This window comes from Heteronotia binoei, chromosome 5 (assembly GCF_032191835.1).
Source record: "Heteronotia binoei isolate CCM8104 ecotype False Entrance Well chromosome 5, APGP_CSIRO_Hbin_v1, whole genome shotgun sequence".
NCBI classification, from domain to species: domain Eukaryota; kingdom Metazoa; phylum Chordata; class Lepidosauria; order Squamata; family Gekkonidae; genus Heteronotia; species Heteronotia binoei.
The window spans coordinates 170,490,309-170,505,519 of NC_083227.1; the positions used below are offsets into that span (position 1 = coordinate 170,490,309).

The 15,211-nt window shown below is 45.5% G+C and overlaps 1 protein-coding gene across 1 annotated transcript in view; it reads right to left on the bottom strand.

The window, feature by feature from the left end:
• Window positions 1–1,963: 1,963 nt before the first annotated feature.
• The window catches only part of STXBP2 (syntaxin binding protein 2), a 35,009-nt gene continuing 21,761 nt past the window's right edge, over window positions 1,964–15,211 (bottom strand). The window contains exons 12-18 of the mRNA XM_060240720.1: window positions 13,947–14,027; window positions 12,827–12,965; window positions 10,031–10,137; window positions 9,521–9,613; window positions 4,485–4,570; window positions 3,839–3,996; window positions 1,964–2,782 (exon numbers count right to left, since the gene is read on the bottom strand). Of these exons, the coding sequence (XP_060096703.1) occupies window positions 2,703–2,782; window positions 3,839–3,996; window positions 4,485–4,570; window positions 9,521–9,613; window positions 10,031–10,137; window positions 12,827–12,965; window positions 13,947–14,027 (744 nt within the window). The 3' untranslated portion in view covers window positions 1,964–2,702. The remainder of the gene's footprint in view (window positions 2,783–3,838; window positions 3,997–4,484; window positions 4,571–9,520; window positions 9,614–10,030; window positions 10,138–12,826; window positions 12,966–13,946; window positions 14,028–15,211) is intronic.

Consider the following 15,211-nt stretch of genomic DNA (forward strand, 5'->3'; position numbering starts at 1 on the left):
CCCTAGCACTGTCTATCAGCCTATCTACAACATGCATAATCTGCTACCTTCGCACCAGGCAGGCAAGTCACTATGCGGTCAGTACGCAGTTTTGACACCCAGCTATCTACTTGTCTAAGGATTGAATCACCAACTACCAAGACCACCCCCCTTCCCAGGGATGGTTCCTTGGTGCAAAAGGATACCCGCTCACCAACTGAAGAAGAGGTCCCTTCTGAGGATGCATTCCCCTTATCCTCAGCATGGTGCTCTGTTCCCTCTCGACCCTCATGCTCCCTAGCAGTTCGAAGTGGGGCTCATCTAACAAGTCCTTGAAAGTCTTCTCCAAGTGCCTGTCTCTGCTTCTCCAGGTCAGCCACTTTGGCTTCAGGAGTGCAAACTCGTTCCCTGAGGACCAGGAGTTCCTTGCATTGAGCACACACCCAAGACTTCTGTCCAGTGGGCAGATAGTCATACACATGACACTCGGTGCAAAGCACTAGAAAGCCCCCACCCCCCTACCTTCCTAATAGCTTTTAAAATAGACAATCTTCCCTTTAAATCCTTTTGTGTTTATGTAGCGCTCCTTCTGGAAAGTTTACTTACCCTATTGAGAACATAAGGAAACTAGGGCCCCTGCTTCTTGGTCCTTCCTGGGCTTTTTAGAGCCCCCAGGCTAAGAGCCACAGGCCTAGAGCCCTTTAGCTCTCACCCTCTGGCAAGTTGCAGCCTTATAAATGCAAAGAGGGTGGGGCCAGCAGTCACCCCAGGCAACACAGACACCCCCAATCAGCAACAATCACCTACAATCAGCAGCAATCATGTACAGCCCACTCAAAACAAACAGCAGTTCCCCAGCAACCACACAAACTCAGACTCTCAGCAACTTCCCCCAGATTCCCACTCTCATGCATCTGGTTTCAATATTTATAAATTCACAGCTACCTCTTGAAAAAGTTTTTTTGGGGGAGTAAAATTGCAGTTATTATACACAATGCACAGGGGCATCACTGTGTTTAGTTTTGTTGCTTTGCAGAACAGTGCTGAAGCCGAATGTTTTGGTGTAGAGCAAAATTAATTTGTGCTCTGTATTGGGGAAACAGGCATTCCAATTGTAGATTTTAAAAGTTACATTGCTTGCATCAGTTCTGGAAACAAAATTACATTCCCTCACTTGAGATAGCAGAAGGGAATGCTTTAAACAACTGTGAGAAGAGCCCTTTGGCAACATTACAATGAAAAGCATTGAACAAGTCCATAGAAAACACATTGTATAAAAAAACAGAACATTTTGGAAAGTTTATCTGGTGCAATCCTCTTGTAACTACACTACCACAGAATGCAGATGGCGCCCTGCATGTTTGGTTGCTCTTCCACGCTACAGCAGGATGTCCCACAAACAGAAAGCTAATGCATCAGGAAAAGTGTAGGTTAGAACACTTCTTGACATGCTAGCTTTCCACTGGCAGAGGAAGAGGTTTTGGCCTACAAACCTCTAAAATGAAGTGTATGGGACCAGAGAGGAGCCCTGTGGTGCAGGGTGGTAAGCTGCAGTCCTGCAGTCCAAAGCTCTGCTCACGACCTGAGTTCGATCCCGGTGGAAGCTTGGTTCAGCTAGCTAGCTCAAGGTTGACTCAGCCTTCCATCCTTCTGAGGTTGGTAAAATGAGTACCCAGCTTGCTGGGGGGAAAGCGTAGATGACTGGGGAAGGCAATGGCAAACCACCCCGTAGAAAAGTCTGCCGTGAAAATGTCGTGATGCGACATCACCCCAGAGTTGGAAATGACTGGTGCTTGCACAGGAAACCACCTTACCTTTTTATGGGGCCAGGGAGGTATGCAAAAAATGGTAAAGGGGTGGAAAAGAGTGAAACCACCAAATGTTGTCTTGGGACATTTCATCTTAGCTGCAGGCTTGGGTCTGTTGCACTGTCCACTCAGAATGGTTACCATTTGATTTCAAATTGCACAACAGAGATGCTTACTTTTCATATTTATTTACAGACTCTGTACTTCTTTATTAGAGATATATACCACAAAAAGTATACATAGTCCTATGCACAGATGTGATCTTGGTCATTCTGCAGTAGGAGGCACAACCATTACTTTGTACCAGCTATTAACAGCACTGCTATGCCAGAGATGACTACTACCTCTATTGTTCTTTTCCCTGCAAGGAGTTTGTCAGTGGAATGGTATTGTATTCATTCATACAGTTTCCCTCAACATCCCCAGGCAATTTTTTCTTACAAAGTGAGAAAAAAAAAATCAGTATCCTGGTGGGTCCCACCAACTGCAAAACAGTAAGGAGAGGTGTCAAAGCAGATCTTTTCCTCAAAGCTCCCTTTAAGGCAGTTGACAATTTCATCAGTTGAGGGACAGAAATATCAAGTATGCAGCTGCTCCTCCTTTCTCCTATTTTTTTGGGGGGGTGGGGGGGGGCAAAGAAGGAAAGAGGACAAAGGGAGATAAGTGCAACCAGAATCCTCATCACAGTAAGAGACAAAGAACTCATAATAGGTAGCTGGACACATCTTCAGCGTTGATCTTAAGACAAGATCCCCCAATGTCAGGCTCCTTCATTAAGGAGAGACCAGGTGGAGGGCCAGTCTTAAAAGGACAGAAGCAGAGATGGATGCATGAGAGTGGGAATCTGGTTGAGAACAACAGCAGATAAATAGGAAGAGCTGCTGTCAGCAAGTCTCTTGGGAGTCAGGGGTCCTCTTAAAACTTCAGTGGAGTCTGCTCAGTCAGGTTATGCACGTCTTCCAAGAACTGCTTGGGTGTCAGGATGTGGGATGAGCCTGTGCATCCAAGAAGAAGAAAAATGTGCAGGATTACCATAGGAATTCATCACAGCCCATGTACACATGAACTTGGCTGGTCCACTGGTAGCCCTGCTAAAAATACTGCAGTAGGTCACATAGGCCACACAAAAGTAGTTGTAACTGCATTTGCAGCAGACTGAACCTCAGTCCCAGTACTCACCAAAGTCACTTTCACTAGCCACTGTTGTGACTGTACGCCTACCCAAGACATGCTTCCATGCCTCCAACCCGTTAGAAAGGATGTAGCAAGCAAATTAGTTCCAACACAAATTCAACAATATTCAATGTTAAGGCACGCAAGGGAGATGGCAATACCCCAATGAGGTGAAAACAGTTTGGTCAAAAACAAGCAGCAGACATTTTAAGTCAATCTTTCCCTGCACAGCAAAAGAATTACCCCAGGCCAGATTTGCTTGACAGATGTACTGCTTACTCTCTATAGCCATTTGTAGAAAGTTTTTGCTTACTCCCAGATAACTTGTCTGAACGCACAGCCTGACATTAGTGGCATGTATTCTGGTCTCTGGCTGTGGTGAACATCCTTCTCTTCAAGTGGTAACGATGCGCCCCAACCAGTATTCCCTCTAAGCTGAGTGAGCATGAGCTAGCTCACAGATTTTTAGCCTCCAGCTCACACATTTTTGTCTTAACTCAGGAAGGATGACCCCAGAGCACAATAATTTATGCAGTAGCTCACAACTTTAATGCCAGTTGCTCACAAATTTTTGCTCACAAGACTCTGCTTAGAGGGAATATTGGTCCCAACACATAGAACAATATTTCCTCTTCTTCCTTGACAAGCATTCTCAGTGTCACTGACTCTCCTAAATCAGGGGTGGCCCACGGTAGCTCTCCAGATGTTTTTTGCCTACAACTCCCATCAGCCCCAGCCACTGGCCATGCTGGCTGGGGCTGATGGGAGTTGTAGGCAAAAAACATCTGGAGAGCTACCGTGGGCCACCCCTGTCCTAAACGATTCCTACCTTGAAGAGTTAGCTTTGCCTTAGTCATGCTCACTGCTGGCATACTTACCAATCAGCACCTCCCACTTGCCATCAGTGGCTTCTGTGACTTCATAGGCACAGCGCATCTCTGACATGGTAACTCCCCCTAGCACATAGATAATGAGGCGGGGTCCTGTCCGGTACTCAGTTGCTGTCTTGGTCTTGTGCCAGTGACCAAAACGGGCACTATGGAAGAGGGATGTACATGTGCATTAGGGAACAGTTACAAGAAAACTGATAGCTAGAAGCAGTTCAGATAGACACTATTTTCTTCCATGCTGGAGTGGTTGCTCCCAGTAAGATTGGCTCCACCATGAGTTCAATTTTGTGCACACTACTCCGGTGACCTTGTAACTTCTGAAAATGGCTTTCAGTGTAGTACTAACTGCACATGCAGTAAGAAGTTGGATGTACGTGTGTGTGTGTGTGTGTAGAGAGAGAACAATAGACATTTACCACCACCACAACCCCCCAACAAAAAAAGGGGAGTACAATAACAACAGTTGAGGGAAAGAGCCTCATACCTGCAGGTGTAAATCTATTGCTCTTGAGCCCCGTTTTCCTCCCTAAAAAGAGATCTAACACCAACATGCAGAACACAGATTAAAATCCATGTTTTTGTGTGTATGTTGGTTGTGGTGGTGGGAATCACATATGGTGACACTTTTGCTCACCTCACAGCAGCTTGAGAACAGGGGCCTGGAGCAGGGCAAGATACATAAGGCCACAACTTCTTCTCCAGCTTGTCTTCAATGGCATCCTGTAAGAACACAGAGCACAGCTGAGGCCAGCTTCCTACTTGAACAGAAACAATAAATAGGCTCCAGGGTGCATTGCATCATGCAATGTGACTTCAAAAATAGGCCAAGGTACAAGGTGAGGCATTCAGCAGACTGGAGAAGAAAAGGCAAGTGTAAACTCAGCTTCAGCTTTTGAACTCTAGAACACAACGTGGGAAGGCTGACCTAACAACACGGAAAGGAAATAAGGCAGATTATATAAGACATCTTAAGGTGCCAGTTGTTTCATCCTCCATTTCAAGACTTCGGGGCAGAAGTAGCCTTGCTCTCCTTTCTCAAAGCATTACTCACAGATCAGCCTTTGGGAGATGGGATCATTGTGCAACTGTAAGTTCACTGGCATGCATGCCGGCTCTATGAACAAGCCTAGACTATATGACAACAGAATAATGCTTTATAATAGGGACTTTCACATTAATCCTGCTTATTGACTTTTTACAGGAGGAGCTTAACATTTCATACAACCCTTCTCACAAAGATCCATGTAGCTGGCTGGGAGGTGGACAGATGAGAAGGCTCTCTCGAATGGATTAACTATTGGACTAAAGCTGCGTCAACTACCTTTCTGCAAATTCTCAAAATGGCGGTATCAAAATCATAGCCAAGGAAACATAGTTTGGACCAGCAAGGGTGGTTGAAACATTCCATATCCTGTGATGCAGAGCGGACATGACACAAGTTAAATCGGAGCATACCTAGAAGTGTCTACTATGAGAGAACATCCAAAATAAGGCAATCTCTAATGAGTGCCTGAGAACAGAGGGAAAGTAGACAGCAAGGTCCTAGTAAAATGCAATCTATGCCGCTTGAAGGGACGAAGGAAGGACAATCCAAGGGTTCATGTGACTTCACTATAGATAAGCTGACCTGCAGTCTCCACTTTAAAGCACTTGCACATTTTTGTAAGAAAAGGGATCAAATATGTAGCTTCATTGTATTTTATTAATGTTACCCATGATCCCTGGTATTTAGGGGCCCAAGAACTTGGATAAGGAATTAAAGGCCCAGAGGTTAGTTACACTGATATGGCAAGGTTGTAAAGACTACAGACTAAGAAGATGATTTGCTAAGTTCTGGATAAACTAGACATAGCCATTCACTAGAATCCTTTGGATAAGTATCTGGAACCATAAGTCAACACTAGCCAAGGCATCTATGAAAATCTCTTGCTTGATGAATGTTTGGGAACTATCAAATGATTGTTCAGTAGGTAACCGCTGGCTAAACAACATATAAACATTGGCATGCTAGTTGTGTTACGAAGTTACAATGGAGCTAGTAAGGACTGAAAAGCTTGCTTAAGTTTTTTCTTCATAAGTATATTTGAACGTTAGTTTGTCTTGGACAGATGTGGCCAGAGCACATGTATAAGAGTCAGTTAAAGGAAGAAGGCATAACTTAGTTGCCATACTAAATCAGCTCCGTGGTATACCCTGGAGCTGAAGAGGATGAAGCGGCAACTTAGACGGCTAGAGCGAGTGTGGCGGAGGTCATGACGAAAAGTCTAGAACTTCTTATAGAGTTAGGGTTTGTAGAATCTTTCGGGATCAAGTGCCGTGTTCTACTGGAGAAAGTTTTCCTTCCAGACGTTTCATTCTCAGCTGCGGAGAACATCCTCAGTGGCGTTGCAGCCGGAGCAGGCGCTCAGGCCTTCTTGGCTGCTGTGCATTAAGTGGGGCCAGGGCTGCTGGAGAGCTGCTATTTGTAGGCTGGAGGGGGTGTGATGAAAGGGCAATTAGTTTGTGGATGTGCCCATTGTTTGGTGGGGCTTCCTGGAAGGGTAGTGATAAGGAAACTGGCTGTTGAATGTGACCATTGTTCTGTGTTAATTGCTGGAAAGGTTGGAAGGGGTTTGAAGATAAGGAAGATGGTAGTTGACTGTGCTGATTGTTCTGTGGAATTTGCTGGTTGTTCTGAGACTTTCTGCAATTTATAGTCTGTAGGGTGTTTTTGCAGAGCTGGGTACCAAGATTGGTGGATGAAAATGCCTTCTTCCTTTCTGTTAAAATTGTGCTGATAAGTTTCCTTATCACTACCCTTCCAGGAAGCCCCACCAAACAATGGGCACATCCACAAACTAATTGCCCTTTCATCATACCCCCTCCAGCCTACAAATAGCAGCTCTCCAGCAGCCCTGGCCCCACTCAATGCACAGCAGCCAAGAAGGCCTGAGCGCCTGCTCCGGCTGCAACGCCACTGAGGATGTTCTCCGCAGCTGAGAATGAAACGTCTGGAAGGAAAACTTTCTCCAGTAGAACACGGCACTTGATCCCGAAAGATTCTACAAACCCTAATGATGTTACCAGCTGTGAAAACCTGAAATCTTTCTTATAGAGTGTTCATGAAGACCTATGAGAAGGCAGTGAAGTCTGCTAAGAAGGAATTCTTTGCGGCCTCCATTGAGTCAGTGAATTCGAGCCCAGCCCAATTATCTAGGATAAATCATTCATTAACTATAGTGCTGACAGGCAATCTAAGCTAGGGAATTGGATATAGGCTGTGATGCTTTTGTGACTTATTTTGCAGACAAGATCTTGACTCTCCGCCAGGCTCTTCCAGCCACAGTTGATACAGTACGGGAACTGGAAGCCCATTGTCCGTCCTCTGGACCCATGTTGGACCACTTCAGCCGTCTTTCTCGGGAAGATGTGGATAGGATCTTTGCTGCAGTGAAGCCGACCACTTGCGCATTGGACCCCTGTCCATCCTGGCTTCTTAAAGCAGGTGGCGAGGGTATCCAAGGTCCTTTAGCTGACATTGTTAACTTGTCTCTGGAAACAGGGACTTTTCCAGCTAAACTTAAAGAGGCAGTGGTTCGTCTGCTTTTAAAAAAACCATCTTTGGACCCGATGCTCCTGGCCAATTACCACTCAGTGTCAAATCTACTGTTCCTGGGTAAGGTAATTGAGAAAGTGGTGGCAAAGCAGTTCCAAGCTTTCCTGGAGGATACCTCTACCCTTGATCCCTTCCAGTCCAGCTTTCGTCCTGGCCATGGGACGGAGACTGCTTGGGTTGCCCTCACTGATGACCTTAGAAGGCATCTGGATCAAGGCGGGTCAGCGCTGCTATTGTTGTTAGACCTTTCGGTGGCGTTTGACACGGTCAATTATGATCTAATGACCCACCGCCTTGCCGATATAGGACAAAGGGTGGCAATTGGTGAGCAGATCTCTCTGCGGCACTCACTCGAATGAGTGAGTTACAACGAGCCGAAATATTTGTTTTACCTGAAACATGTGCCTGCCCGCCTATGTATATTTTGTGTAACTTTGTTTTACTGGTATATTATTGAGTCATTACTGTATTTTAATTGCTTTATTATGACTGTGACCTGCCCTGAGCCTGTATGGGGAAGGGTGGAATATAAATCGACCAAATAATTAAAAATAAATAAAATAAGTAAGTAAGTAAGTAAAATTTTATTTGTATCCCGCCCTCCCCACCTAGGCAGGCTCAGGGCGGCTAACAACATTTCATAAACATACAATAATAAATATAAAAACTTTAAATTTAACCATAATAAACTTTAAATTTAACATCCTTTAAAAACCAGTCAATGTAGTTAAAATTATATAATTTAATGTACTCTGACAGTAATAATGGCATTCTTTTACAGTCTTTTGATCTGCTTATCAAAAACAACAAACAAAAACAAAATAACAGTCTTTTGATCTGCTTATCAAAAACAATAAGGATTCTAATTTCTGCAATACTTGCCAATGCAGCAGAAGTAAAGCTAGGCACAAATGTGGGTGCCAGCTTCTTCCTTGCTACTGCTAAGAAGATCCAATCTAATCATGTCCTCTACCTCTGAAGTGAACGGCTAGCCCACCCTGCAGCTTTCAGATGTTACCATGAATGCCACTGAGTGAGGTAATGTAACACGTTTTGTATGAGTTTCACACTATTGCTAGAATACTGAGCTACTGTATTTAATGAACAAGTTTTGATTAATAATTCTAATCAATACTGTGTGTGATTTGTCTTCATTTCATCAGAATCCTAAAAACAACATGGAGGCAGAATGCAGCACAGTGCAGTATCTTACTAAACATGCATGCAGGTTGCTTTAGTTCACAATGAACTCCTACCACTCTGTTCCCCAAACCTGTGCAACTGATTTCCTAAAGATCATGGATGCCCAGGCTGAGAAGGAGAAAGAAGAGAGTTCCTTTCTATTCTCCTGGTTCACAGACTAACCAAGAACACAAAATTTTGTTTTACATGCTTCAAGATACCAGTGCTCTTTGAGTCTCACAATTTCTCATGTTGATACTAATGTTCTGAACCAACCTATCAGAGTTCTGAACCAACCTCTTTTACACAGCTGCTCTACCTCTAGAGTAGGGAATGTGCATTTGGCTAAACCAAACCAAATAAATACTTAATCTGATTTGGCAAACTGATAAGATGATCCCGAATAAAAGCCAATATTATTCAACTTTTATTTGGGTGCATTCACCACACCAGAGCTGGCCATTGAAACAGTCTGCCTGTCAACTGTTAGGTTTAAATGGCTAGCAGGGGGGCCAATCTTTCCTCCCTTCCCCAACCAGCCTGCTGCTATGGGTGGGCTGGTGAAGGGATGGGAGGTGTGTTTAAATGCCCCCCTCCACCCACTTTGCATCCTTTTCCTGGCTGGGGAAGGGTATAATTAAGCCAAATACATTCAGCAATACTGATCATTTCCCGAATCCCAGTATAATACTCATACTGGGATTTGGGAATATTGGCAAATACCAATTTTTTTTTTGTTTCATATATCCGAACCCCCCAAATCCATTATTTTTTGTGTGCACACCCCTACAGGTACAGATACTCTCAGCAGTGAATCCCTGAAGCTTCAAGCCAAGTGAGGCAAGGATAATCTCTCTACCCCTGAACCTCTCTTCCTCCAGGTCCCTGCTTACCTCCATAATGTCCTTAAGAATTGGGGTCCATCGAGAGAGCTGGTAGGTTGATTCCAGCCTTACTTTCCTAACAGGTTTCATTTGCCCACTGTCCTGTGAGGAGAATAAAGAGTGAGTAGCACTGGAAGGGGTATGGTGGTGGTGGGACATGGGTTGAAGAGCAGGAAAGAAATGGAGTAAGAATGTCAAAGGCTGCAAAGAGATCAATGGCTTACCTAACTGGGCCCAGATGTTCTAGGCAAAGAGAGATGCAAGAGAGAAAAAGAACAGATTGAGAAAAAAATAGATCAGCAGACATAAGGACAACTGCATCACACCCTCAGGAGAATTCCCTCTTCAAAAGAAATCCCAGAAGTTATTTCTCCCTCTCCTCATACTTCCAGCGATTTCCATGGCCACCAAATCACAATGGCGATACTATAAGCATTCCATGACCCAGCTCAAATTCCTCAGAAAGCCTTGGTAGAAATATCTACATAGCATGTGTGATGTGGCATGCAAATTAAATACCTCTGGCATGATGGCGGCACCCAGGCAGTGCATATTGTAGAGAACATCTCTCTCTTGCTGTATGTTGGCATGCTGGATGAGCTTCATAAGGTTCTCTTCATTGATACCTATGCCAAGGGAATACAGCTCAGGAAGAGTACTTAAGGGTTCTATACCTCACCTTGAGTCCTCCAAGTATGGGACTCTCTGCTCTTCACTGGCAAACCTGGTCCCCCTTCCCGCTATAAATATGTTCTAAACAGATATCCAAGATGGTAACATGTAGGGGCAGCCCTAGACTATCAAGCACCCCAGGCAAGGCTAATTTCTGGTGCCCCCCAGCCAGTGACTTTCTATCAGCTGAAACGCCCACCCCTTGCTAGAAATACACAACACCCGCATTTCTCTCTTCCAGGACTTAAAAGATTACCCTGATTGCCCGGGAGTTGGCTGCAAGGCTCCCCCCCCCCCCCTAGCAAATCTGAACCCCTCCCTGTTCTCTTTGGCCATTCAACAGCAGAGCCTCCCCCTCCCCTGGAAAATACCCTTTTCTCTTTTCCCTGTCTCTTGCTTGGCCTCTCTAGGAAGCAACTCATTCACGTTAATCCTTTCAGTGCTGCAAGGGCTTTTCAGCTGATAGAGCACAACCTCTTTATTTCCTGAAAGTTTCCTTGAAAGTGAAATATTTTGGCAAGCAATATTTTCCAGCAGCCACACTAGACATCAATTGCCAAGGGGGAAAGCACATTAAAAACCATTTAGGGTACACAAACCCTCCACCATCACAAGCAGCCATTGTTAATCCAGGTTCTATGCAGAAGACCAGATAAATTCACATAGAACATAGTTAATCTCCATTTTTATCTTTACAATATCCCTGTGAGTTCTGTTAACCCATTTATTGACTGTAGTCCATCGTTCTGCTTACAGAGCCCTCAAGGTTAGGCTGAGGGTTAGTGACTGCCAGTACATTTCATTACAAGAGTGGGATCCACTGCAGTATGCAGTATTTTCCTGGAACTGTTATACTACCCCAGATCCAGATAACAGCATAAGAGACATAAATAAATCAGGCAACACTTCCTCACTCACCCCCAGTAGTACAAACAATAGGAGCAACACTGTACCCACCAACTTCTCAAAACAAAACTCCACTGGCACTACTAACTTCTGCCTGCCAGGTCCAGAAACTAAAAGTGCAACATGATTCTCAGGCAAAAGGGGGGGGGGGTGTTTTTTGGATGCAGCTAACAAACATCCAGAAGGTGAATGCTAAACCTGGAAAAGAAGGGAGGTGGTGGTGATTCACTCTAGCAAAGTTTCCGCCTTACTGGTGTGAGGAAGGAGGGGGAAGAATGGGACTGCCTGCAGAGCTTGGACTTCTTGAGATGAGCCTCCACTTTCCTCAGCACTGGACTGATTTCTGAGCCAGATTCTTGTTTTCAATGTTGGGGTCTTAGTACAACTGTTAAAGTGCCTTCTCCATGAATACCAGACTCTGCTGGAGGGCAGGCTCCCCTCAGCGCTCCATGGCACCTACAAAATGATGGTCTACGCCTCACCCTCACCTTCTACCGGGCTCAACTACAACGGGGCAGGCGGCAGCAAGAGTAGCATGGGGGGGCGGGGAGAACAGACCCCCCACAAACACACAGCCAGAAAGGGTGAATCTCTCTGTCTCCACAGAGGGCTAGCTAAGTAGACAGTGAATGTCAGCTGAGTGGAAGAGGGGGGTGATGGGGTCTATTAGCTGCTCCACACCAGAGGGAGGGGCAAGTTTCTCCGTCTCCAGTGGGACTAAGGGCTGGGAGCTATCTCTGCCAGCTGGAAAGCCAATCAGGATGAACTGAAGCAGCCTTTTTCTCCCCCCCATCCCTGCCACAGCAAATGGGGCAGTCTGCCTGAGTGCACTCCACAGGGTTACAAATGGGACCTGGAATTAACTGCTGCAAATTTTTGGCTGGGGGAGCTTCTTCCCTGTGCTTAAGAGTCACTCACGGAGCAGTTGTTGGGTAGTCTATCTGTCTCCTGTTCCCCTAACTGCTTCGCTAGGCAGTCCCCTCTGCTCAGGCAGATCGAGCTATCCGCCTGCAGTGGACACAGCGTGCAGCCCTGCCGCCTCCCTGGTCTTGCAGTCCAGCTAAATGACGAACAGTCTGGCCAAGCACCCAGTAAGACAACCACAGAGAGAGGCAGGGGCAGCGCTGGAGGCGGCAGACAGGCCTTGCGCCCTGCCAAGCGCTCTCCAATGGCTCAAAATGGTGGGTGTGTGCACACGGAGCCTGGGGAAGCATGTGCTCCACCAGTGCTGCTTTGCTCCAGGTAGCCAGAGTCAAAACGCCAATGCCTGCAGGCCTCTTTGGCTGCTGTGGTCTGTCCAGACTAGGGGCCACTCCAACAGGCGATGGCAGCAGTCAGCCCACAAGGCTCCTGTTGTGCCTGCGCAGACTTGCATTTGTCAGGTGATTAGCGGCGCCCTCTCTGGTGGCCGGGGGAAGCTACTGATCCAGCCCCCTTGCTTTTGCAGTCACATGGTTGGCAGCCAATTCGGTGCCCCTGTGAGCCCAGCCCCCGAGGCAATTACCTAAGTTGCCTAGTGGCAACATGGTAACATGTATTGGTGGGGTTAGGAGGAATAACAGGCCCTAAGGTCCCCGAAGCACACCCGAGCCCAGCTCGGACACCTGAGAGAGGCACAAGCCAGGTTGGCGCAGTTCTTCAGAGAGCAAGAACAAAAGGCTACGTGGAATCTACCTTTCCTTTCCTGAACCTCAGCCCCTATAATTGCTCAGAGGAAAGAAAGTGAACAGGGAATACCATTCTGAAGAAAGACGCAGAGTAGGATAATGCGAATTTTGTCAAATGCTGACACAGTGGGATCCAGGACAATTGGCACAATATTCTTCATAGGATTTTTGACCTTCTCTCCATCCACATCTGTGCCTGTGGCCAGGTCCTAGGAAACAGGAATCCCCCCTTTTCAGTTGCTTTAAGGAGCAACAATTCAACAGGGTTGCAACAGAGTAACAATATCACCTCCCAAGATAAGAGCAGTGTAAATGTAAATGGTTCATTTAATTTGTATATGCCTGGCCTGAGTACTGAGAGAGCCTTATTATGGCTTTTTTTGAGCTTCTCCACTGCTCCTGGATGCAGCTGAATGTGGGTTTATTCCACAAGGAGTGTCTTAGTCTACCATATACACCAGACCACAGTTTGTTCATAAACCCTGGTTAGTCTAATACTTGCCTCCTTTCCCACCTCAAAAATCATCATTGGATATTATCCCATGTTCCCTTTCATCGCCAGGTTGTTGGCACTAAATTTGGTCAATTGAAATAAATGAAAAGAGAATGGGAATGGGGAGGTGATAAGCCTAGACTCCTCTTCACTCTTGGCCAAGGGCAGTCAGTTCTTCTCCTTTTCTAACTAGCGGCTTCACTGAAGTCTTGAATGTCTAAAATCTGAAAGAGAGACTTTTAACAAACTAGCCCTTGTTGCCTTTTATATTTCCCTTTGGGTGTGGCTGTAATCTCTGGAGCACATTCCCTTTAGATGAGCCATCACTAGCACTTGCTCTGCAGAATCTGCTTTCAGACACAGCAGATGACGCACTTTAGCAACAACTGCAAATGACTGCTAGAGCGCTTTGAAAGTGCACTATCCAAGATTGTGACAGCAGCCTCAATGTATGCAGGAGGCTAGGAATGCTGATGCTACTGAACAAACTGAGATTTTTTCTTGTATTTAGATATTATGATAAACCACAGTCAGTACAAACTTCAGCTTAACAAGGTGCAAACACTGGTTCATAATCTCAATTTTGCACCCAAGAAACCACCTGAGTTTTTGGGAAGCCTGCATTCAGACATCACCTTAAAGCAGACAAAATGAAAACCATGGTTTAGTCTCCTAGTGGCCTCTTTAACATGCTCACCTGCTCTACACCACAGAGCTTCTCCACAGTACCCTTGAAATTATTCATACAATCCTCTGCCAAATGCAGATGTGTGGAATACTGTAGGGTGGAGAAGAAGGGTACATAAATAATAACAACAACAACAACAACAACTTTATTTTTATATCCCGCCCTCCCCCGCCAAAGGCGGGCTCAGGGCGGCTCACAGACATGGAATTCCATGATTCAATAAAACAATATAAACAACAATTTTAAATAATTACATAAATAAATTAGTTAAAAATAGATAAAATAGGTGCTATAAAATACTATACATCGTGATCATACATAAGATGGCTAGATGGCTGCAATCAGTTTAGCCAGGTTCTGTCTTAAAAGCGAGCTGAAAAAGAAATGTTTTGCAAGCCCTGCGGAATTGGTTCAAGTCCCGCAGGGCTCGCACCATCTCTGGAAGTTGATTCCACCATCGAGGGGCCGTTGCTGAGAAGGCTTGCTCCCTGGTTGTCTTCAATCTAGCCTCTCTTGGCCCAGGGATTGTTAAAAGATTTTGAGAGCTGGATCTCAGTGCTCTCTGGGGAACATATGGGGAGAGGCAGTCCCTTAGGTAGGCAGGTCCTCGGCCATAAATAGGTTAGTTAATCAGCCACAGTCCTACGCTGTTCCTTCCTATTCCTTCACAGGCAAACTATCTGCTTGGGGGACAGCAGGTCCTCTAAAGAGCCAATAGTGGCAAAACTGAATTTGAGGCAGTCTCAGAAGTGGTAGGGCTGTTATTGACTACAAAGCAAACAAAACAATTCTTCACCAAGACAACTCAAATTCTGCAAACGGAGCAAGTTTGTCTATCTTCATTTATTTGCATCATTTATTCTCCTTCTGCTACTCAGGGGAACAGGAAAGGAAAGGTCCCTTGTGCAAGCACCAATCGTTTCCGACTCTGGGGTGACGTTGCTTTCACAATGTTTTCATGGCAGACTTTTTATGGGGTGGTTTGCCATTGCCGGAACAAGCAAGCAGTAAAACAGGGCTATGAAGTTTCAGACCTGGGGATATCCCACTGAGCTCCTAGATGACTTTGGAGATGCTGTTCACATACTTTCAAGACTGTTGATGCAGCCTTAAGGGCTAGAATCACCAGAAAAAAAGAGAAAAGGTTTTCAGGATGTTTCGATCTTCCTAATCTTGCACACAGTCACATAACCCGATCCAACGTTAGCACGCGACACTCAGCAGAGTAACTCAGAAGTGGTCTGCATGCACCGAAGCACTAGCTGTACCTCTAT